At 29.9% G+C, this 23,829-nt stretch overlaps 11 protein-coding genes across 11 annotated transcripts; 2 read left to right on the forward strand and 9 right to left on the reverse strand. All coding sequences in view use genetic code 12, as the record gives it.

The window, feature by feature from the left end:
* The first annotated feature begins 1,005 nt into the window (after positions 1 to 1,005).
* On the forward strand, positions 1,006 to 2,721 carry DFJ63DRAFT_99166 (ketopantoate reductase family protein). Its single transcript, XM_064909292.1, has one exon. It carries the CDS (start codon positions 1,448 to 1,450, stop codon positions 2,510 to 2,512), a length of 1,065 nt encoding a protein of 354 aa, XP_064762250.1. The 5' UTR covers positions 1,006 to 1,447; the 3' UTR covers positions 2,513 to 2,721.
* Positions 2,492 to 3,814, reverse strand: DFJ63DRAFT_99263 (uncharacterized protein). Its single transcript, XM_064909296.1, has one exon. The coding sequence runs from the start codon at positions 3,385 to 3,387 to the stop codon at positions 2,746 to 2,748; it is 642 nt and encodes a 213-aa protein (XP_064762251.1). The 5' UTR covers positions 3,388 to 3,814; the 3' UTR covers positions 2,492 to 2,745.
* Positions 3,815 to 4,168: 354 nt separating this feature from the next.
* DFJ63DRAFT_334504 (uncharacterized protein) lies at positions 4,169 to 6,817 on the reverse strand (the record flags this gene model as incomplete). Its single annotated transcript, XM_064908041.1, has 1 exon — positions 4,169 to 6,817. The coding sequence occupies one exon, from the start codon at positions 6,815 to 6,817 to the stop codon at positions 4,169 to 4,171; it is 2,649 nt and encodes an 882-aa protein (XP_064762252.1).
* Positions 6,818 to 8,078: 1,261 nt separating this feature from the next.
* On the reverse strand, positions 8,079 to 8,441 carry MRP17 (mitochondrial 37S ribosomal protein bS6m; the record flags this gene model as incomplete). Its single annotated transcript, XM_064908042.1, has 1 exon — positions 8,079 to 8,441. One exon carries the CDS (start codon positions 8,439 to 8,441, stop codon positions 8,079 to 8,081), a length of 363 nt encoding a protein of 120 aa, XP_064762253.1.
* A 153-nt stretch (positions 8,442 to 8,594) lies between these two features.
* On the forward strand, positions 8,595 to 9,419 carry MET14 (adenylyl-sulfate kinase). The gene has a single exon (XM_064909291.1). The coding sequence runs from the start codon at positions 8,749 to 8,751 to the stop codon at positions 9,346 to 9,348; it is 600 nt and encodes a 199-aa protein (XP_064762254.1). The 5' UTR covers positions 8,595 to 8,748; the 3' UTR covers positions 9,349 to 9,419.
* A 71-nt stretch (positions 9,420 to 9,490) lies between these two features.
* VPS2 (ESCRT-III subunit protein) lies at positions 9,491 to 10,198 on the reverse strand (the record flags this gene model as incomplete). The annotated part of the gene is made up of 1 exon (XM_064904961.1): positions 9,491 to 10,198. The coding sequence occupies one exon, from the start codon at positions 10,196 to 10,198 to the stop codon at positions 9,491 to 9,493; it is 708 nt and encodes a 235-aa protein (XP_064762255.1).
* Positions 10,199 to 10,333: 135 nt separating this feature from the next.
* On the reverse strand, positions 10,334 to 11,647 carry IFG3 (Ifg3p). The gene is made up of 2 exons (XM_064909295.1): positions 11,564 to 11,647; positions 10,334 to 11,484 (listed from the first exon to the last, which is right to left on the reverse strand). Exons 1-2 carry the CDS (start codon positions 11,584 to 11,586, stop codon positions 10,470 to 10,472), a joined length of 1,038 nt encoding a protein of 345 aa, XP_064762256.1. The 5' UTR covers positions 11,587 to 11,647; the 3' UTR covers positions 10,334 to 10,469.
* Positions 11,648 to 11,800: 153 nt separating this feature from the next.
* On the reverse strand, positions 11,801 to 13,702 carry FET33 (putative oxidoreductase; the record flags this gene model as incomplete). Its single annotated transcript, XM_064904996.1, has 1 exon — positions 11,801 to 13,702. One exon carries the CDS (start codon positions 13,700 to 13,702, stop codon positions 11,801 to 11,803), a length of 1,902 nt encoding a protein of 633 aa, XP_064762257.1.
* Positions 13,703 to 14,027: 325 nt separating this feature from the next.
* KRE62 (Kre62p) lies at positions 14,028 to 15,587 on the reverse strand (the record flags this gene model as incomplete). The annotated part of the gene is made up of 1 exon (XM_064904978.1): positions 14,028 to 15,587. One exon carries the CDS (start codon positions 15,585 to 15,587, stop codon positions 14,028 to 14,030), a length of 1,560 nt encoding a protein of 519 aa, XP_064762258.1.
* A 1,278-nt stretch (positions 15,588 to 16,865) lies between these two features.
* SEC14 (phosphatidylinositol/phosphatidylcholine transfer protein) lies at positions 16,866 to 18,462 on the reverse strand. Its single transcript, XM_064909293.1, has one exon. It carries the CDS (start codon positions 18,047 to 18,049, stop codon positions 17,141 to 17,143), a length of 909 nt encoding a protein of 302 aa, XP_064762259.1. The 5' UTR covers positions 18,050 to 18,462; the 3' UTR covers positions 16,866 to 17,140.
* BUD2 (Bud2p) lies at positions 18,463 to 22,678 on the reverse strand. Its single transcript, XM_064909294.1, has one exon. It carries the CDS (start codon positions 22,575 to 22,577, stop codon positions 18,876 to 18,878), a length of 3,702 nt encoding a protein of 1,233 aa, XP_064762260.1. The 5' UTR covers positions 22,578 to 22,678; the 3' UTR covers positions 18,463 to 18,875.
* Positions 22,679 to 23,829: the final 1,151 nt, after the last annotated feature.

Genomic DNA, 23,829 nt, shown 5'->3' on the forward strand with positions numbered 1-23,829 from the left:
AAAAAAATTACGAGAGTTTTCAGTTCCTGATATGTGAAGTTGCTTAAACGTTTATTTAAATCCTAGCTATTTTCTTGTTATTAGTATTATTATTATAAATTATTAATTATTTATTATCTCTTTATCGTGATCTTTACAACCGTCTTGAAGGATATATGTGTATTATTAGGTTTGTATTTTTATTAAATAAAAGCAAAAATTCAAGTGTCACTGACTTCTAAAGATTGTATTTCTGCAATAATGTGTTGAATACCTAAACCAAGAAGCATATTGATCCAAGACGCGATACAAAAAAGCATTATCTTAGCCCAAAACAAATTAACGGCTTATTGACCACAACAACGTCGAGATTCTGGTAAATTTAAAGGAATCTTTTCAATATCCATATTTTGTTTTATGAAATCAATGTCTTCAGTTATATTTTGTAATTTTTCATATAGTTGGGTGATTGAAGTATTGTTATCGCTTTCAGAGGAAGATGTACTCCGAGATAACGTACTTTCTTCCATTGTTGTGATATTGTTGGTTAAGAAACTTTGCAAAATATTGGTGAGATTCTTCATAAGATAAAACTTCAAAATTATTTCTACTACGCTTAGGAAGTTAAAACTTCATAAATAATATTGAATGAAGCTACGAAGCAAGCTGAATATTAATTAAATGTAATTAAATTGTATATTGACTGCTATAGAACAGTATTCACAAGTTGTATCTAGCTAACAGAACTATAACATAATCAAGAAAATAGATGGTAAACAATAGATTAATCACATTGGTCGCCAACATTACAAAATGGCAACGATATTTGATTGACAAGATCCGAATAAGTTGGACAAGATGATTCTACGAATACTGGTTCTTGGTTTTCAAAGTCTAAATCGTTTATCTGGCTTTTAATCTCAACTGTCACTTCAATTTCGTTTCCAGATATATACTTGTGTATTGAGACTCCATAATGTAGTAAGACAAATTATTTCAGAGTAAAATGAGCAAAAGCGATTTCAATAAACTGTATGAAAAGGACGAAGTGGGTATGGATAGAAATCTACCAAACTTCATATTTTTGCGACTAGCAGAATATTCATGTATTAATTTGTTTGTTTAGAGCGATTACTATTAAAACAAGAATTGCATTCTTATTTGTATGAATTATACAGTTTCAACTTTTTTAAGGATATATCAGATTTAAAAGAGCCTTTATAAGTTAGCTTATTCTATCTTATTGTATAATACAAATTTATAGAATATTTAGCCTTATGTAGTATAATTTACGGCAAGTGACACCGGTTTGCGGAGTGGATGCGAAGAAAAAGTCTTAATTAGGAAAATTCCGCTAAGGTATCAACAAGCGATAACAAAAAGTTCATCAACCACAAATAAAATCACTATAAAAATTTCAGTTTAAATCATTTGAACTTATATTTCATCTCATTCAGTATATCATATCATGACCAAGATCTTATGTGTTGGATTAGGTGGTGTAGGGGTCATGGCTGCCTACACCTTGAAGAAAAACAATGGGTCTGATATCGAATTAACAGCTGTGATTAGATCAGATTATGATTTAGTTACTAGGGAAGGATATACGATTAGTTCCTGTGATTATGGTGGTAGAAAGGAAGGTGAAGATTCCATCAAGGGGTTTAAACCGGATGTTATTGTTAAATCAGTTGAAGATATTCATTCAGGTCCATTTGATTATATTTTAATATCTACTAAAGTTGTTCCATCCGAATTTAATATTTGGGATCAAATTAAGCATAATACATCAAAATTAATCAAACCTGATTTTGGAACTAGTATTGTCTTGGTTCAAAATGGTATTGATATTGAAAGTTATTGGTCTGATATCGAGGGTGTTAATTTAATTAGTGGAGTTTCCTATATTAGTTCCACTAATAATAAAGGTCATGTTACCCAATTTTCTCATGATACTTTAGTATTAGGATTATTTGATATTAAAAAAGTTCATGATAAGCAAGCTGTTAGTTCATTAGAAACTTTGATTAAATTATATGATAACGGTATTAATTCAACTAAACTTGATCATAATGCCAGATTCACAAGATGGAAGAAATTAATTTATAATGCAGCTTATAATACTGTTTGTTGTTTAACAGATTTAGATGTGGGGAAAGTATACGAATTAAAAGATAGTAAACAAATCATTGATAAAGTGTTTTACCCCTTGATGAAAGAAGTTCAATATATCGCTAATCTTGATTTAAAACAATATGATTATGGAGATTATAATCAATATATTACCGAAGAAAATATCACCAATATGATTAGGGATACTGAATTATTCGATGCCCCCGAAAATTATCAACCTTCAATGTTAGTTGATTCAAGAAATGGGAGATTAATTGAACTTGAAATTATTCTTGGAAATATTTTAAAAGTTTATCAACAAATTAAAGGTAATGATAATGAAATCAAGAAAGATTTACCTTATTTAAATTTCTTATATTATTTATTATCAATGGTTCAACATAGATTAGAGCAAAAGTAGAAAGAAACAAAAAAAGTTTAAACTTACACTGAGTTATTTAGATTAGGGGAATATTAATTGAATGAATATATTTATATGTTATATATATGTTATGTAATATTCCATTCATGTATGTATTTTTATTTTGAATCACCGAGAACCCACCAAAATTATTATTATTAAAAGAAAATGCTATGTAAAAGAGAAATGAAGGTAATGAAGCAATGCTAGTCATACAACGCGTAATAACACCCTCACATGGAATGAGTGAAATCAATTTCATTAGATTGATCGATACTTAATTTATTAATTTTTGATTGTAAATCAGTTAAATTAGTAGTATAATCTGAATTTTGATATTCTACCATGACTCTTGAATTTGTAGGAGATTGTTGATGATGATCCAATGAACTTGTAGGGGAAATGGATGTAGTTAAAGTTAAAGGAGAAGTTGTGGTTGAAAGTGGTTCAGATTTAGTTTGTTGTTGTTGTTGTTTGCTTTTACAATCAGGACAGTTACGACATTTCTTATTAGATGATTCAAGAGTAGTATCTTCCATTTCTAAATGATCATGACTATTATTATTACTATGACATCGTGAAGAAATTTGATCATCACTATTAAGAGAATCATTTGATTGATAGAATTCAATATTAGTTCTTTTCATTTTATTTTGACCATGAACCACTTTAATCTTTTTAGTTTTTGGTCTAGCTTCAGGACTAGTTGATTTAGCATGATGATGATGATTTAATTGACGTTGATGAGTATGGAAACTTTCTATAGTTTGTTCGATTAATTCATTTTTAGAATTATTAGGATCTATTTTATTAATTCTTGCCGCTGTTACCCCATCATTAGAGTGTTTAGCATACAAGTAGTTTCTTAATGCCATAGTAGTAGTTGTTGTTTGGGTATTAGTTGTTAGTCTATTGATGGTGACGAAGGGATGAAGCTAAAGGAAGGGATTAAAATTTATAAGGGATTCTTTATCATTCATATATATATGATTCGATATGACCAAGAGAAGTAAATCGTTTGGGTATGGTCTTATTTTTGAATTTAATTCTTAAATAATAAAATTAAAATAAAAATAAAAATAAAAATCAATAAATAATTTGAATATAAAATAAATTATGAACTAATGAATAAATGAATAAATGATTTGCAATTACAATATAATATGTAATCCCTTTTTAACCCTTTAAATACTATCTTCTTGTATTCACAACCTGATGATGATAACACACAATTAGGAAAGAAAGGGATAATTTGATAATCAAATCCTAAAAATGTTTATAACTTTTATATAAAAATAAATATGATGCCATTTTTTAAACCATTTATAATTATACAATTTCATCTATTTTTGGGGAGAGAGGGTATAGTTATTTATTTGGTCATACCCATATATAATTACAGTACTTAACAGAAAATTTTTATTCTAAAAAAAAATGGTTCCACTTTTCATGCACGAAGCGAAAAAACAAAAAAAGTCAAAAAATAAAAATAAAATTTTGCAACGCAATTTGTGCCGCTTGCCTAATTGGGTAGGAGGGGCGGTCGCAATATCGTATTAAAGCGAATTTCGGTGATTGACAAGAATAACTTGAAAGATAATGTTACAGTTTTATTTATATTAATAATTGAGGGTAATCTATAGGTTATACAATTAACTATTGTTGACTAGTTTGATGAGAAAATCTAACTCCAATGATAATTATACCAAGAGCTATGGTGATAAATTTATACCTTAATCCATCATCAACCAACAGATCTTTCTTCTTTTTACCTTTCCTTTTGGACACTGAATTGGCTCCTAAGATTAAATATTTAATATGATTAAACATCCCACTAGCTATATCTTCTTCTGATGAGAATGAACTATCACTGGTGATTTCTTCCCATTCACCATCTTTTCCTTTCAATTTATTATTTTCAAGTTCATCATCTTCATCATCATCTTCATCCAGTGATGATGATGTGCTAGGTGAATACTTCTTTCTTATGAACACTTGCGATTTATGTTTCTTAAGATTTCTATCCCCATGTTCATTATGCTCTTTATTGTTATTATTACTATTACCGTTATGTCCTTTATTGCCTCCATTTATATTACCATGTTCATCAAAATCATCAATTTCATTAATATCATCAAAATTCAAATATGAATTCAATCCATTCAGAAATATTCGTTGACTGAATTTCTCTTGATGATTAAGGAAGCCATAATCATCTTCATTCTGATTATTAAGGAGTTGATCATACTCTCCATTTTCATGAATGTTAAATAATTGTTTCGAAAATGGGGTTAAACCAATACCAATCGCATCAGACTTATCCCCTTTACTTCCATTCATTTGATTTTGTTGATGTTCCTGGTGATATCCTGAACTATAATTCTTCGATAATATAGCATTAATCGATACTGATCTTAATACTCTCTTTTTATGAATTAATAATTCTCGAGATCTTTCAATCAATTTGGCATCGGAATATTCAATATTCTTAGTACGTAATGACATAGCACTTTGCTTCTTGGTTAATTTCTTAATATTCTTCTTTTGCTTTTGTAATTCAAATCCAATATAGGATAATAATTTCTCATTATGTAATTTTAATGATTGTAATTCAAATTTTAATTTCATAATTTCTTGTCTTGTCATATCACTTTCATTAACAATCATAGATGATCTTTTCGATGATGAGTTAGTGAGGGAATATCTTTTTGATTCAAATTCTCCATTCAAGGCTGAAAAGGCATTCTCCCGGATTTTATCTTGTTCAAGTATACTATCAATATTGCCACTTTGACTTCGACTAATAGTACCATTATGTTGTTGAAGTTCTTGTTCTGGAACCGTAGCACTTCTTAATTGTGATTCATGAGTTGGTTGCTGTTCAAATTCAACTCGAATAGGTAAGATATCATGACTATTATATCTTGAATGATGAGGTTTTGATGTTGAATATCGTTTTACAGTGGGAGAATGTCTTTGACTATGATTATTATGATGTTGATCATTTAAGGTTAATGAAGATTCCAAGGCTGATGAATTAGCTAATTTTAAAGGTGATAATATAAATTCTTCATTTTCAAATATAGGTGAAGTAGTTGAAGTTCCGGTGGTTTTAACTTTTAAAGGTAATGATTGACGTTTCTTTTGTTTTGATTGAGGATCAGGTGAAGGAGGAAATACAGTAGATGATATAGGAGGTGGGAATTGGAAATTGACCGATACTTCAACTGACTCTTCAGTTGAATAAGTTTGATCTGGATGTGGTTGTGATTGTGATTGTGATTGTAATTGATCTTGTTTTATAGGAGATGAATGTTGAATATCTTCAGCAAGATATAAGCTATTTAATTCTTCAAAAGGAGGAGGTTTTTCATAAACAGTATGATTATCATTAAAGATCATATTGACGGCATCTTCATCTACTTCATCTTCTTCTTCATCATCATCATAATTATCTTCATCTTCTTCATCAGAAGTTAATTGATTCATGGTATGAATAGTATGAACCAATTGACTTATTTCACTATTTTCATGGATTGAATCATGATGAATTAAAATCGAATGTTCTAATACTTGTTCAGCATCATTTAATTGATTATTTAATAATTCATTTTCTTTAGTTAAAAATTCAATTTGTTCCATTAAAACTAATCTTGAATTTTTTTCAACTTCATAATTACTTTCTAAAACTCGATAATCGCGTTTTAACTTTTCAATTGATTGATTTGATATTATTTCGTCATGATGATCTTGCTGTTGTTCCTCTTCTTGAACTTGTGTATTTTCACTACTACTACTTTTAATCATTTTAGTTTGTAATTCTTCGATATATTGTTTATAAAATAAAACTTCTTGTTGTAATAATTCTTGATCTTTAGTATGATCCAATTGAATATCTTTGATATACGATTCATATTCTTTTAATTTATCATCTTGACGTTTTAATTGATTTCGTTTCGATACTAATTCTGATTCTAATTGATTAAAATCATGATAAATTTGTTTATTCTTTAAGATTATATCGGTGAATTGACGTTCTAAACTGGAATATTCTTGTTGTAATAGTTGGAGATCATTCAGTTGGAGTTGAGCCATGGTTTTCCTAGATGGAGAACCAGTTAGAGAAGTTTTCTGATTACTTATGGTTGATGGCGTTGGAGATTTATTAAATTTTATATTTGATCTTAAAGGTGAGAGTGACCTTGTTGATGTTGATGATATTGATGAGGTTGAATCGATGGGAAGGGATTGATTAAGATGTTGTGTTAGTAGAGTGAATCCTTGATCATCGTTACGGTCTTCCATACTCCAATTGATGTGTATTGAATGAGATGAATCTAAGCAATTTGAACTGTTGATGTTGCCATAAACAAACGTTTTGTTTTGTTTATTTTGGATTGATTTGTTTTTTTCTCAGTGTTATTTTTTCTGATGCAATTATTATTTTTGTCTGTCTGTCTGATCTTGAATCAAACTCACAACAAATAATTACTCCAACTACACTATAAACTTTATTTATTTAATCGTCTTTTCAACTGTATTTATATGGAACAGTTCATCCACAGTTGGACCCCTACTTCTCCTTCTTGTTCTACTGGTTACCTGTCTGCATTGCCTCTCCCTCATACATATTAATGGTGTTACTTATTTATTTATTTATTTATTTATTTATCTGTTTTATTTAACCAATGGCTTGAGTTAAACTTTTACACGATTAATTTTGTATTATAACAGTATTTAAAAAAAAAAAATAAGTGCAACAAAAAAAAATATAATCAAAAAATAAACATAAAAATTGACACACTGATTGCAAAATGAAAACTGATTTATAAAGTAAATATATATAGATATATATAACCATATTATGATTAGTCTGCCTGAGATAAGAGTGGTTACTCTTTCAGGAACACACTTGACTGTATCTACACCTTAGATTCCTCATAATCAAACTATAAATATCCATTTATATCCAATCATATATGTACCAACAAAAATCAGTGAAATGGTTCGTTTTGTTTTCGTTTAATCCAAATAGGGCAAGTGAGAATGTTTGTGTAATTTTCGATTTATATACTGAGAAGACATTTTGGTGTAATGTCGTGATCATGTGAATGCGACATTATTTATAGTCAGTGCTGGGCTAACTGTGTGTTACATACAGTTATGTTATCTAGTTCTGTTCAAATATCTTCAACTTTTATATGAATAGTTTGTGTTTATACGGAATGATATGGAAAATCTTCTTAATTCGTTTAAATCTGATATCCTGTTAATCTCTCTTATTTCCACGGTCATGATCATTAATCAAATCCTTAAACTAATGAAACACTTAACCATTTAATCCTAAATGTTACTGTAATGTTAAATCAAAGCCTTCAAGCTAATCTACAATCATAACATCTTGTTTTGTTATAATATTTTTATATTAAATGCAAAAGAATGTATAAGATATGGGGGAATAATGACTATGTACAATAAAAATAAATTACACCAATGAATACTTTTTCATTCAAACTCTTCGAATCATCACGACAAGTAATCATCTAAGAAGAACAACATCATCCATTTATTTGAATACACCAACAGATGCTTGTTGAATGGTTGTACCTGGATTTAAATCAATCTTAGTTTCAATCTTCTTAATATTAGCTCTTAAAATTCTTGGATCATTTCTTAAAGTTCTTAATAATTGAGCTTGAACATTAGATGACACATCAAATCCTAATAAGAAATGATATCCTTGAAAATGTCTTTCTTGTTCCTTAGATATAATCTTTGGTAATGGTCTTGATCCTAAACTTGTTATATCTCTTATAATCCCTCTATTATTAAGAATCAATTTCCCAATGGTCGACACAATCTTTTGGGCTTCTTTACTGACGTTAACAGGATCCGTTATACGGGTTATAGCAAATAATTCATAATACATTATGATAGCTGTAGTTGTGGTTGTATAGTATGATTTCTACTATATCGATATTACAGTTGAAAACTTTTTTTTCTTTTCATTTGGTTCAAAATTTCTTTGAATGAAAAAAATGACAAAGCATACTTGTCATTTGCTGACATAAGTAATCACTTAAGAAAACGACAATTTTTATCTTATCTACATCACGTGCAATGGTGTAGCCACAGATTTTTATTGTCATTTGGAAATTTTTCAACCATTTAAATCAAACTCATTTTAGATTACATTTTTTACAACATATTATAGGAATAATAATCTAATATCAACCATGGCTACTAATATCACTTGGCATCCAAATTTAACTCATTCTGAACGTTCAGAATTGAGAAAACAAAAGGGAGTTACTATCTGGTTAACTGGTTTATCCGCTAGTGGTAAATCAACTATTGCTTGTGCATTAGAACAAAGTATATTATCAAGACATTTAAATGCCTATAGATTAGATGGTGATAATGTTAGATTTGGTTTAAATAAAGATTTAGGATTCAGTGAAGCTGATAGAAATGAAAATATTAGAAGAATTTCAGAAGTTGCTAAATTATTTAATGATTCATGTTGTGTAACTATTACTTCATTCATTAGTCCTTATAAACAAGATAGACAATTAGCTAGAGAATTACATGAAAGGGATGGATTACCATTTGTCGAAGTATACGTCGATGTTCCAATCGAAATAGCTGAACAAAGAGATCCAAAAGGTTTATATAAAAAGGCTAGAGAAGGTATTATTAAGGAATTTACTGGTATTAGTGCTCCTTATGAAGCTCCAGAAAAGCCAGAAATTCATTTAAAGAATTATTCAGGTGCTTCAATTGAAGATTCTGCTGAACAAATTATTGAATATTTAATTGAAAAGAAATTCATTTAAACCAAGTTGTATATATATATATAAAAGATTAGATTATTAGACATATATAAAAAAAATAAAAATAAAAATAATACTATTATTTAGAACATAAGAAACAAAAACATGAAATGAAATGCATTATACATATATCATCCACTTCCACTCACTTCTTTAAACTATCCAATCTTGCTTGTAAATCGTCTTCATCATTAGCTGCACTACTACCTCCATGACCTCCAATAGCTTCAGCAACTTTACCATTACTAACAGCTTCTTCAGTATGAACATTTATAGCATTTGGAGTATCCTTCAAACTAGTATTAAGATCAACACCAATCTCATCAAGTACTTTACCTAATATTTCATCAATTTGTTCATCTTCACCTAATTCATCTTCATCATCTGCCATAGCATCATCAATAGCTTCATCCATAAATTCTTGTTTTTGATCCATTAAATCATTCTCTTTAGCGAATTCTTGCGCTATTCTTGATAATTGAGGTAAATTCATACTTCTATTCATACCAGCTAATAATCTTGTAGCATCTCTCATTGAAGTGGCCATTTGAGTATTAGATCTTACTGATTGAATTCTTAAGGCAATAGCTTGTAATTGAGCCTTCATCGAATTGAATTTAGTAATATAACTCTTAGTACGAATCAAATCCTTAGCTTGAATCTTTGCACTAGCAATTTGACCCAGTTTAGCGGATTTCTTTATCTCACTAATCAATTTCTTCTCTTGTTGTTGTAATTTAGTAACTTCTCGTCCTAATTCTCTTTGAGTCTTTTCTAAAGCTCGTTGATTCTTCCGAAGCCTCTCCTGAGGAGTTAGCTTCTTCCCAAAGGCCCATTCAAACAACAGAGCCATGTTGGATTAAGTAAGTTATCAGTATATATGAAGAAGATAGAAAGGGAGAAGACTTATCATCACTCACTCAGTTTAAATTTACACACTCCTTTTTTTTTGGTGGTTTAAAATTTCTGTTACGCTTGTTAAAATATTACACAAAGATTAATGTTACTCCAGATTTTACATTGATTGATTATACAGATAAATAGTACTGTGCTATTATGACTAAATATAGTGAGTTTGAGTAATAAATTATAAACAAAAACATATTAAAATTACTGAGAGTAGACTAAAACTTAGTATCATTAATAAGAGCTAATCTAACAGCATCATAAGCCATACCAAATCCTGCTTGATATCCATAACCACTAGCACCATAATTATGTACAACAAATTTATTATGACCTACTACTTCTTTTTCAATTCTTACTCCTCCATGTCTACTTGGTCTTAAACCAGCTACTACTCTTAAAATCTCTAATTTATCTCCATTTGGATTCTTATCAATGATTTTGGGAAATAATTTAGTGGTTCTACTAATAATATCTTCAGTCTCATCTTTAAATGTATCAGCCGTCCAATTATCCTTTTGCATATAACCCCCTAAAATCAATTGATCGTTTGAATATGGTCTTTTAATGATATATGTAGCATAATCATCACCCCATCTCATGACATTCTCAGTGATGTGAGGAGCTTTAACCACTACAACTTGACCTCTTGTAGGATAAACATTAGAATCATTAACTCCACCTAAGGAATGAGATCCTAATCCAGTACAGTTAAATATAATCTTAGTATGAGAACTAATAAATGCTTGGGTTATATGAGTCAAGATTGTCTTCTCAAACTTGACCCCATTATTCTCAAGATAAACCTTAAGATTGAGTAAGAAATAAGGACAATTAAAATTCCAAGATTTAAATTGAATACCATATTGAACTCCCTTAGGATATTTAGCTGGACTTATAACCTTATACTCGTCCAAATATGAAGCCAAGGAATCGATTTTTTCCTTAGATGGTTTAATATCCCAATATTCAGTAGATGTATATCTATCTAATCCACATGCGGGCCCTCCTAATGCTTTTTGAATCTTTTTTAAATTGGTGTAAGTATATTGATCATAAAATAAAGTCTTAGGATCATCATCAGTTATACAGGAGAAGTCTCCCCCAGCATAAGGAGATGCATAATTAATCGATTCATCTCCTGGAAAATGCTGAGCTAAAACAGTAATCTTCTTTGGATCGATTCCTCTATCGAGTAAATGAAAAGTTGTATAAAGACCAATAATACCACACCTAAACGTAAAATTAGTTAGTAACCATCAATTCCTCTGTATAACACCTCGTTACCGTTAGTTATACCGGTTATACATACCCTGCTACCACGTATTCACTCATTATTACACTTATAATATGCTAATTTTCTAAAAACCAATTGAACAAAGTTTTTATCATTCATTTTATATAAATTCTAAAAAATCTCCGCAAATCTAAAAATGTTATGGGCTCGCCAACTATTACCATTTTTTTCTGTCGTATATTATAGGCAATTTAAGCGCCAATTACCTAATTTATAAAATAAGACGATAATAAATATCTTTATAATAACTAACTAATGCTCTACTGCTTGCCCATTACTGTTTAAACTAAACATAGCCGACTCATCTTGTCCATCATGTTCGGCTAATAACTCATACAATTTATTAATCATTTTCTCAGTGTTTTCTGTATTTACATCTTCCATACCATATTTATAAATGGAATAAACCCCATAAACAGCTGCCAAAGAACATACGAGCATAGCAATATATCCCTTTGTAGTAAATCCTGCTGGTAATGGTGGGAATTGGGTATTTTCTCCATGTAAGTTTGACCAATCCGTGTGAGATTCACCAAAATTACCTGCCGCATTACCTTTATAAGGAACATTTGCAGCCTTACAGGCATTAAGATGATTTTCAGTTAATGATTGTTGTTTATGGATATAATCAGGTGCCTCAATTATTGTAATGGCTAAACCTTGTTCCAAATGCCAATCAACATGACAATGGAAAAACCATACTCCTGGATTATCAGCTTTGAATCGAAGAACTATATAACCATTAGGATTTACTTGCACAGTATCACGAATCATAGGATACTCGGGAAATGTAATATTGGATGGATTAAACAAATTAGGTTCTTCTTCAGTCCCTTCTGGTGATTTGGCAATTACTTGGAAAGTATGACCATGTAAATGGAATGGATGTTTACCTGGATCTAAATTATTTAACACAATTTCAATAATTTCATTATTACGGACAGTGTATGAATTTGTATTTGATCCATAAATTTCTGATATAGTACTAAAATCACCACCTGAATATTCTCCAGCTGAAAATACTGACAATAACGTAGGAACTTTAGGTGGTACATAAGTATGCTTATTAAACAAAGCATATGTTACACCATCACCCAAAACTTCCATGGTAAAATTAAGTTCAATTTTATAGTCTGCATCTGGAAGAATTAATTCCTTGTGCAAAGGTACTAATTCAAATTCTTCAACTGGATTCAAAGCTTTAATGAAGTCAAAATAATTATGATTAGCCAATGGTGCTGGTAATACTGCTGATTTATTATATTGAACCCAACTTGTAGATACTAGTTCTAAATCAGGTGGAAGGACATCTAACATTTCATAATCAATAATATTAACCATTCGTTCATTCAAATCAGCAGCTTTGCTAGTTTTTACCAACACTGAATAACGTTGACCAGTAGATATATAGATTGAATCCACCATGACTGGTTCAACATAAACCCCATCTATTTCAACAATAGTTAACGATTGATGTTGGATGTAGAAATATTGAGATGTGAAAAGTCCAACATTGACAATTCTTAATAAATAAGTAGTATCTGGTTCAACTGACCATGTTGAATTCTTAGTTTCATTTAATAATGAGTTTTGAGGGATAGGTTCAGCACCAGTTGGATTATACCTACTCATAAATGATTTCAAGATCTCTGGAGTTTCTTTATGATAATGTTCTCCAAGAGTAATAACATCTTCATGATCAAATTCAAATGGATAATCATCATCTTCAATGATGAACACTCCTCTTAAACCATCACCATATTGAGCTCCAGAATGGGAATGATACCAATAAGTACCCACTTGATCGTCAACCGTAAAATTATATATAAATGTTTGTCCTGGAGCTATTGGACATTGAGTTACCATTTCTGGTCCATCCATGGCATTAGATCCCTTTTGAAACAATCCATGGAAATGTAATGACGTGTTTCTATCTTCTAATAAGTTAGTTAAGTATATTTCAACTCTATCGCTCTTTTTAACGCGTATAGTAGGATTTGGCCATGCATTATTGAATCCAATCATTCGTCTTTCATGAAGTCCGTCGGGATTTGCTTGAACATAGGTTGCATTAAAATGAAATGTATGTGTTTTACCAAGTACACCACTAACAACGAGGAGCAACAAACTCCCTATGATGTTAAGTAGTTTCATGATATATCAATTATCGAAAATCAGTTAAGAAATCAATAAAGATCAACAAAATATATATACAGTTAGTTTTATACTATTTTCCAAAAAACTTCCAAACTATGATCTAGATGTTGTAGATTTTTTTTTCTTTGTAAGGCTATGAAAAATTGAATTGCTGCGATTTTTGTATATATTAATTTGTTTTCTTTATTATTAGGTTTGATATATACTACAATAATATGACATACAACATAGGTGAAGTAGATACTTCCGCCTAGTTAAAGTAACTGGTACGAGTTAACTAATCAAGCTATTTGAAAGAAATTCTATTTAGATTATGAATATTTTATATGGTAGGTCCTTGACAACCGTGCATAAAACTATTCAGGGGATACTTGTATCCAGCATTTTCCCAACTTGTAAGATTTGCATTACTATAGGCATTGACATGTTTATTGATATAATCAGTAGTTGGATAGTCTGGTGGATTACATGTCATTTCTTCTTCTCCTTCAGGTTGATAAATACGAACATAATCAATTTCAAACGTAGCAGGATATTCTAATGAACCAAAATCAATATTCATCCATGTAGGTGATAAACCCAAGTTAAAAATCAATGACATTGGTTCTTTGGAAATATCTCTCCATCCAACTGATTCAGTAGGATGTAACGCATCACCTCTTATACCTAATGTTTTTTGATCAGCCACAAAGAATTGTATATAGCTATCACGATCTGCTGTTTTCAAACTTTTATATTCAAATCCATACTTTTGGAAATGTGTTTGACCTGGGATAGAACTCTTTAAATCAGTCGCATTACGTAAATTCTCAAACCATGCGTTATTCAAAACTGTGGTTGATGCAATAGCTTCTTGACTTGGGGTACCTGTATCTGGTTTCATTGATGTAATATTCAAATTTTCAATACTTAAATAATCATAATCAGGCCTCCACCAATTATCAAAGGGAGCAACTTGTAAAGTTTGAGCTCCTAAAGCCCAATCATCGTATAATCCTCTTGTTCCTTCAATAATATCAATTTCAGGAGCCCCTCTTCCAGTTCCGATATTAGGATGATCTTGTCCATAACAGGTACATTTACTTAATCTTTGACCTGGTAAATATGAAATTCCATCGGGTGAAGATTGATTGGGAGTAATACCATAATCACATTCGTTATAAGTATAAGGCCAAAGACCATATGTAGTTGCCATATATCCAGGTCTAGCTAAATTTCCTAAACTCCAAACTGCAGGCCATAAACCTCTTGATTGAGCATAAGAAGGCATACGAAGACTAACTTCGACAATTGCATTTTTATTAAAACAAAGTTTATTCCAAGATTGAATCATAGCAGATATGTAATCCATACCTTTATATTTATAAGCTTCCATTGTAAGTTGTAAACTACCATTTTTAGTTCGAGCCATAAAGGGTAAATAATATTCTAAATCATTGGTAGCGGCATAATGAAGATCAACCGCTGTGAAAAATTGATCATCACCTTCGAAAAAGGTTCTATCATCAGCATTGAATTCATCAGAGAATACCAATTTCCAAACTTCACCTTCTGTAACGGTACTATTTCTATAATGGAATTCTTGCGGAGTATCTGGATCCACAAGTGATGTTCTAATAGCACTCAAAGTTGGATATTTATATGGAGAAAGGATTTCATAAACTTCTGGTGGAATAGGAGTATAAGCAATTCTAGCAGTATTAATTAAAAATCCAATTGAACCGAAAATAACCACAATAAGTAATAATAGTACAGCTAAAAATTGTCCAAATTTATAATTTTTATAATAAATAACAGGATTTATATAATCTAATTTCCGTTTGAATGGATTAGGAGGTTCATCGAATTCTTGATCGATATATTTAATCTCTTCTGCACTCATTATGAAATCTCGTAATTCGATAGTTTTTGAAATATCTTCAACTTTAAGTTCGGTAGAACTAGTCTGTAAAGTCGAATCCAGACATTTTTCATGCAGAAATATGACACTTGGAATTTTAGATGAGCTATTATGAAAATAATAATAAGGTTCTTCCATATGTAAAACTTGACTTGAATTTGATCTGGGTAAGAAATATCTCGAGTAACCTTTTGCTTTCTGAGCTAAATGTAAATTTGAAGTTTTGGAACTTGTTGGTTCACTTCTAGTTTGTACTTGAGGTGTAGTTAAGGTAGGATGAACGATTTTATCGTATAAACTACTTCTAATGGGTGATTCAGCCTCAACAGCTGTTAATTCAACTTTACTTTTTTTAGCAAAGTTGATTTCTAAACCAGAACTTTCATCGGACAGATCATGATCAGTATTAGCTAGGATAATTTGATCTTTTGAAGAATCTTTCATTTCTTGAATAAGGATGATACTTCCTTGATGATAAATATTGGAATGAATAAATTAAACAAAAAGATATGTAAATCTATTTAAATAACTCATAAACATGAAAAACTAATTTGATAAATAGAGATGAGTTTTTCAAATTATTATTGAACCGAATTAGCCTAGTGAAACAGATTTTTTTTAAACCCTCTAATTATAGTTTCAAAAAAGTTATCAAAATGAAATCTTTTCTTTCCCAGTTTGGAACAACTCAGCTCAACAAACTATAAAAAATAATTCCTTGGAATAACGAAATAAAACAAAGGCAGGCAAAACATTCAAGCCTCTAAAATGAAGTTACGCCTCTTCCCTTCATCCCCGGAACCTTTTACTTACCCATTTCCATACCCATATACTCCCTTTCCAACTATGGTAAGTTTCTTTTTTTTATATATATTTTTTATCCTTATTTTCTTTTTTGCAAGCATAAAGAACAATAATTCCCATTGCAAAAAAACCACAGACGCAAAGCGAATTTCTGCTCATAAATGCGGTATGGAACATTGAGCCGCACTGAGGATAAATTTAAATTTAAGGATATATAGTCAAAACCTATGCAGGGGATAGTGATTGATAACATTTTACCATTATTTTATAGTTTAAATAGCGCAAATCATCCTGTTGGAAAGAAATTCTATTGTTTATGAATGAATGTTTAACATGCATGTAAAAGCAGATTAGAAAATAGAAAATAAATAGAATTTAGATAACATATAAGGTGTGGGATGTCGTTCAACTAATAGGCTATTATTAGTATATTTTGTGTATATTTAGATAATAAAAACCGAAAAAAAAAGTAGATATAATAGTGTATAATTTATATAAAAGCCGGCAAACTGAAATTGAATCAAATTAAAAGTCATAGCAACCTAGAATTAACTTTCAAATGACTTTTTTTTATTGCTAAATTGAATAATTAATTAATGTATACATATTGCTTTCATATGATTTCATTTGATTTTTGATTTTAGTTTGATAAATATATATTAGATAAGATTAGCATGAATTTGATTAAAGAGATGAAATTAATGACATTGAAAGTCGAAAAACTTTGAAATTTAATTAGTTTTAAAAACTCTTGGAGCTTCACCTTCTGGACCTATATATTTAGCTTCTCTCCATGGACCAACATCATTTAAGTATAATTCTTCATCAGTAGCTTCTGATTGACCTCCAAATTTAGTTGGTAAATTATTTGGTGGAATTTGTTTTAATAATTCTTTTGAATATGAACTACCTAAAATACTAATTTTAGCCACAGTAACAGGATCTAAAAATGGTTTAAATAATCTGAATGCAGTTGCAAATCCAAATGGTGCATTAATAAGATAAAATTTACCCATTCTTTCAGGATAATAATTTTGACCAATAACAGAAGCTTCTCTAACATAAGCCGAAACTTGAGATATAGCTGAAATAGTAATACCTTTTAAATCCATAATAGTACAAGAAGTTTCAACTAAATAACCTGATTTTCTTGAACAAGCAGGTAATCTATAACGAGTCATTGATTCATATTCCCAAGCCAAATTTTTTAACATTCTTTCTTGAGTAGTAATGGTTAACATTTTAGTTAAATCAACTTTACCTAATTCTTCATAATAAACAGGTCTACCATCTTTATCAGTTTTATGATAATATTGAGGATATAAACTTGCAACCAAAGGTTTTTCATCATAATGGAAAGTAGTTAAAATATCATTAACACCAAATTCTTTTCTCCATTTTTCACAATTAACAAACATTTCTTGAGCTTTAAATAAATCGAATTTTCTTGCTCTTAAGAATCTTAATAAAGTAGCTTCATCTAATCTATCAGTATAACCCATTGCTTCCAAAGAAACTTTTAAATGAGCCAAAGTTGTCTTTTGCTCATCGGTTAAATTACAAGTATAACCAGTTTGTTCGGTTGGAGCGTTAATTTGAGGATAGGATGCTAAGATTTCTTCTTCTGTTACGGAAGTCATGGTCGTCTATATGTGTATTAGTGAGGATGGGGGTAGTTCTGAGGTATCAATGGGGAGTGGAGGAAGTGGCAAACTGGGAGGTTGGGGCGATGCTGATGATGATGATCGATCAAGACAACAAAGGTGGAAATTAAAAAGTGATCTAAACAAAGAATGGAAGGTGGTGGATCCGAACTATATATATACGGAATAGATAGAACTTTCTAAAGCGGTAAACCCTGTTCAATTGATAACACTAATTAACAAATAAAGTAATTAATTTGATTACCGTGTTGTTTTTGGGTACTGACTTGTTTTGCTGTGTTCAGTTTTTCTTTTTCTTTCTTTTTTGTTGATGGTATTTTTTGTGTCTGTCTGTCTGTCTGTATTTGTGTTTCTGTTATTGTCTGTCTGTCTGTCTGAAATTTCTTTTTCTTTTTTTTGTCTCTTTTGTCTGTCTGATAGTTTCCCGATTAACTTTATCTATCAAGAATGGATGGTAGCCCTCAATCAGTAGTCGTCCGAAAAATAAATCTGGAATGGAAACAACCCATGGGCGAAGCTGTTTTCTATATCATGAAAATGAAAGTTATGAAATAGACCATGTGTGATATCTGAATTGAGCTAGTAGATAATCATAACAATAACAACAACAGCAGAAGTAACTACAACATGTCTTTCATTCAAGAATAGGGGTAACTCTGTCTCTTATGTGTGTGAATCAGTTGGGTCCCCATCTCAGAAAAAGATGTTACCCCTATCCGGCACGTGCTAACGCTCGCGTGACTCTTATTTTTCACATTCTATATATTAATATTACAAAACTAAATCTTCTATTTCTAACTATTTAACTCTTTCCTAACCATTTCTTAAATGGATTTTTACTAGCTGGCTTGAGAATATTCCCAATATTACTATTTGTAAATGACAGTGATGATACTCTACTTCCGGCATGAATTGGTGATGATATTAATGATCCATTACTATCATTAAATTTTAACTTTAAAGTTGATAATGGATTTTGTTCAATCAACTTCTTATAAATATTTGGAACTGGATTCTCCTTTTCAACATATACTAAACTATTAGTAGTCATATCAACATAACATTTACTAAGGATATTATAAGTAAATGAACTCCATAAAAGTTCAATTGAATTATTATTGACTTGACTTGATGTTTCAAGTTCATCATTATCATTATCAATATCATCATCTTCATTATCTTCTGATGGTTGATTATTAGGTAAATAATTAGCTGGAAATTCAAAATTCTCTAAATAAACTTCTAATTCATCGATTTTAGTCATTAATTTAGTACATTGCTTTTGTAAATCTTTTAATCCAATATTAGAATTTATAAATGAAAAAATATTATCATTATCTCTACATAATGATTTTATAAATCCTTCAGTTTCATTATCACCGGCTAAATCTAAAAATTCAGATTTCTCAAATTCTAATGATCCAATTTGATAAACATTCTTTTCATCATTAATCAGTAAATTATCAACTCCATTATTAATTAAGGTCGAACTTTCTCGATTAATCGTGGATGTAGATATAGAATCTCTTCCATTATATGGAGTGGCCGTCACAGCCTTGGTGGTTGTGGTGGGTGTTGGTATAGGTGTGTTGCCTGTTCCATTACCTAATTTGGGACTTTCAACTGTGGTCAGTTTGATTCTATTATAATCCAATAAAGTTATAACTTGAGTTAATCTTAAATATTTATCAATCAAATATGGAGTAGTTGGTAATTCATTTGAAGTTGAATCATTCTTTAATCCTAAATCAAATCTATTGACTTCATGACTTAATTCAAGAATCTTTTCATTAAAATCATTTCTTCTTCCAGTGATTCTATCAAAATAATCAAACACTTCTTGTTGATGTCTTATTAAAAATGCATTCATTTTCACAAGATGAGGTTCCTTATGAGGAGAAAATTCTTGTCTATTAGCTAAATTTAATAAAATCTTTGCTAATAAAGTTAATGTTCTTTGCGATAATCCTGATTGATGATGTTTGGTTAAATAAAATAATTTTGGATTTAAAATGGCAGGACAAAAGAATCTTAAAAATATAAATGCACTTAAACAATTCAATGGGGTAGTTTTATCATCAGGATCACAAGCTAATTCAACTTTATTTCTAAAATTCTTTAATTGAGTCTTGATTTGATCAGGTAAATCATTAGATGTAATATAAATATTATGCCATAATTCTTCAGCATATTGATATAAATTATTAAAATTATTTTCAAGCATAACTTTAATCACTTGTTCACTTGCATCTTCATCATAACTTTCATCTTCTTCTTCAGAATCATCATTAGAAGATTTATCAGAGTCATTATCTTCATCATCTTTATAATCTATAGGTTTACCCTTTCTTAATAATCGTTCTTGAATTCGAACATATCGAGGATCAACTTCACAATTCTTTTTTTCATCAACAATCTTAAGTATAAAATTCCCAAATACTTTCTCTAAATACTCTTGACCAATTCTTAAATTATATTTTTCAAGTGATTTAGAAAAGATACTTGATCCTCTGAATAATGTATTAAAGACATTATTCAGTGAACTGGTATTACCTCCTCCAGTACCAGTAGTTGCTGCACCAGTGCTAGCGGGTATGGCAGGTGATGCTTGTGCTTCACTATTTGTCTTGGCATAATTCTTTCTGGTTATAACATCCACTCCTGTCAATTCATACTCCATCAATGATTTAAACCATTTTTCTTCAACTCCTAAAGTTTGGAAAATATCAAGTAACATAACACTAGTTTCATCGAATTCATTTGGAGATAAAGTATCATTAATGAATTTAATTAAATCCTTCATGGGTGAATGAATCAACATATGTTCAAGACTTTTGAAATAACGAGGAGGTAAAATATGATGTTCTTTTAATTGAACATTGATTAACAATTTCCCAATAGGGACGTTGGTAGAATCATAAATTGAAAGCCTTACAATATCACTACCCTTAGCTAAATTATTATTTGAAGTACTGGATGATAAATTATTAGGGATACTATTTGATCCAATCATTATGGTTGAAGTTTGATTACTATTATTATTACTACTATTATTAATATTTTGTTTGGCTAAAATATCAGGAGTGACATAAACTGTTCCAATGATTTTATCACCTGTCAGATAATTTGAATCATTGAATGCACATTTTTTAATTAAGATATGAATCATTTGAGTCAGAATTGGTAAATCAGTTGAAAATTCTTCTTTCCAAAATGGATTAAGTGAATGTTTAACCATAGCAGTTCTTGACCATGGTAATCCCCACATTCTAACTTCAGCATAGATTTTATTATGATTATTATTACTGGAATTTACTTGATCGAATTTAGCTTCAATAATATCAATTGAAATCTTCTTGGAAACTCGAAAATGTTCTCGACTAAAATTTAATAATGGTGGTGGTGTGGTTGATGATGGTGATGCTGAAATTAATAATTTCAGTTTTGGACTATAACTGCCAATGTACTCACGTTTAGCAAAATAATTCAATCCTACAAACCAATCTTCTAAATCGATATGTAAAGGAAATTCAATAAAGATTCTATAATTATTAGGTATTAATTTTCCATCTCTTATTAAAAATGATGAAGTAGATGATATATTTTGACTTCTTAACTCTTTTAATTGTCCTAAGAATAATACATTTGAATTATCAAAGATTGAATGATGCATTTGTCTTATTTCAGATGACATAATTGATTTTATATCGATAGAATATAATAAAGTACCATCTAATTCAGTAATGAAATTTAACATCCCATTTGATTTAAGTACCCCCATGACATAAAACCATGATTCATTGATATTATTAGGATTTGAATCACTATTAACATGAACATCATTAAAAGCTTGATATACTGGAGCTCTTGGACCAGTAACAAAATTTAAATTTTTAGCTTTAGATGGAACAGGAGCATAAATTTTGAATCTACATACTAATAATTCATGAGGATTTTTCAGATTTATAGTTGAATTATCTACTTTATTTTCAGAATACCATTTTTTAACTAATCCTTGAGGTTTTAATGATTGCCAGACTATAAGAGAACTTATTAAATTACCAAAATTTGATTTGGATGCAACTTTCAAATATAATTTATCATTTTCATATGTTTTTATAAAGATGACAGGAGGATCATGAGACTCATTAGCAAGGGTGGATGAAGATGATGATGTATCTATAGATGGCATGGAACGTTTAGATGCTATGAATCGCCTCGTTGATGAACTTGAGATTGAAGTTGAAGATGATGATGTTGGACCTAAAGCGGCAGTATTTGTGGTTAATGTGGGGAATATTTGTACGTAACATGATTGTAAGGATTGTAATAAAAGGTAATGATTGTCATTTTCATCTGAAGAGTATAGTTGACCATGTTCAGTGATGGTTAAAGTATAAGTATGAATCCAATTAATGGTATCAGTTGACACGAGAAAGTCTTTTCCTTCAAAGAGTCCTTTATTATTTAATATAATTCTATGAAAAGGAGAAGGGTAACTCATTGTATGTTAGTAATGTGAGAAAGAAGCATAAACTGGCTAATGGTAATACAAATCAATCTAATTAGATATAAAATATTGAATAAGGCGTAGATAGAATGATAGGAATTCTTGATGAATAAGTGAGTGGAACGATCAATCAATCAATGGATAGAAGGATCAAGATGGTTAGCGGTTGGAATATAATACAAGCAGTCGTCTAAGTCTAAGGACTGGCTATAGATGTTGATGGATGGCGAAGAAAGAACAACAAACGAAATCGATGGATAGATGGATTGGTTGAAGATGATGTGTTGTCAAATGATTTGATACTGTTTTGTTGTCGTAAATTTGATTTGGTTAAACTAGAGGAGCCAGACTGTGACAAGCCAAACCAAACCAAAAAAAAAAAAAGTACGCGTTTAAAAAAAAAATTATTTTGTGTAACCTTTTTTGGGTTTTTAGAAAAACTGTTTCTTCGTCTAAATTGGTTAGCAACAGGTATCATATATACAAATTGTGTCTGTGTATGTAAGTTAAATGAGCTAATTTGCTTAATTGAGGAACAATTTCTTAATTTAATTGATCTGCTTCGGTTAATGTTTCTCGGTTTCTTCTGTTATCTTGTCTTAAGAAGTGAAGGTTACATAAATTTACATCTTGTTTAATGTTCATCACTATAGATTTGTTCATATTTCTTTGACCATCATTTTTTATTTCTACTAGGTATTATTATTGTACCAGAATACAATTGAAATTGTCTGTGTGATTCAGATTTACTTGATAATGTAAGGGGGGTATGAGGTTTGTATTCACTAGGTAGCCTCATAAAATGCAATTTTATATGAAACTTGTCCTCATTGTTAGCTCATATAAATAATATTAAAACCCCAAAATAATAATATATTATTAGTTACTTGTTAATATTTCAATATATTAAGCATTGCAAATTGTTCACTTATAATAAATCCGACTTACTTTAACTCAAGTTCCTTATCGATTTGACAGTTTGCTGTCAACTCTGAAACTAGGCTTAAACATCCAAAATGAAAAACAAATTTATGTCTGATTTTTCGCGCAATTTAACAAAATAATGGAGTAAAACCTGTAAATCTAGAACTCCAACATGTAATTACTTTGTAATCTGTAAATGTTTCAGATTTTACAGGTTACGATGGTTTCTCTTTCTTTCTTTTTTTTTTCGTTCTGCTTGTTAACCTTTCAACGCCTAATCAAGCGTAACGACTAAGTTGAAACTTGAGATATAGATAACATC

Source organism: Scheffersomyces coipomensis (assembly GCF_036884675.1).
Source record: "Scheffersomyces coipomensis strain NRRL Y-17651 chromosome Unknown DFJ63scaffold_3, whole genome shotgun sequence".
Lineage (NCBI taxonomy): Eukaryota > Fungi > Ascomycota > Pichiomycetes > Serinales > Debaryomycetaceae > Scheffersomyces > Scheffersomyces coipomensis.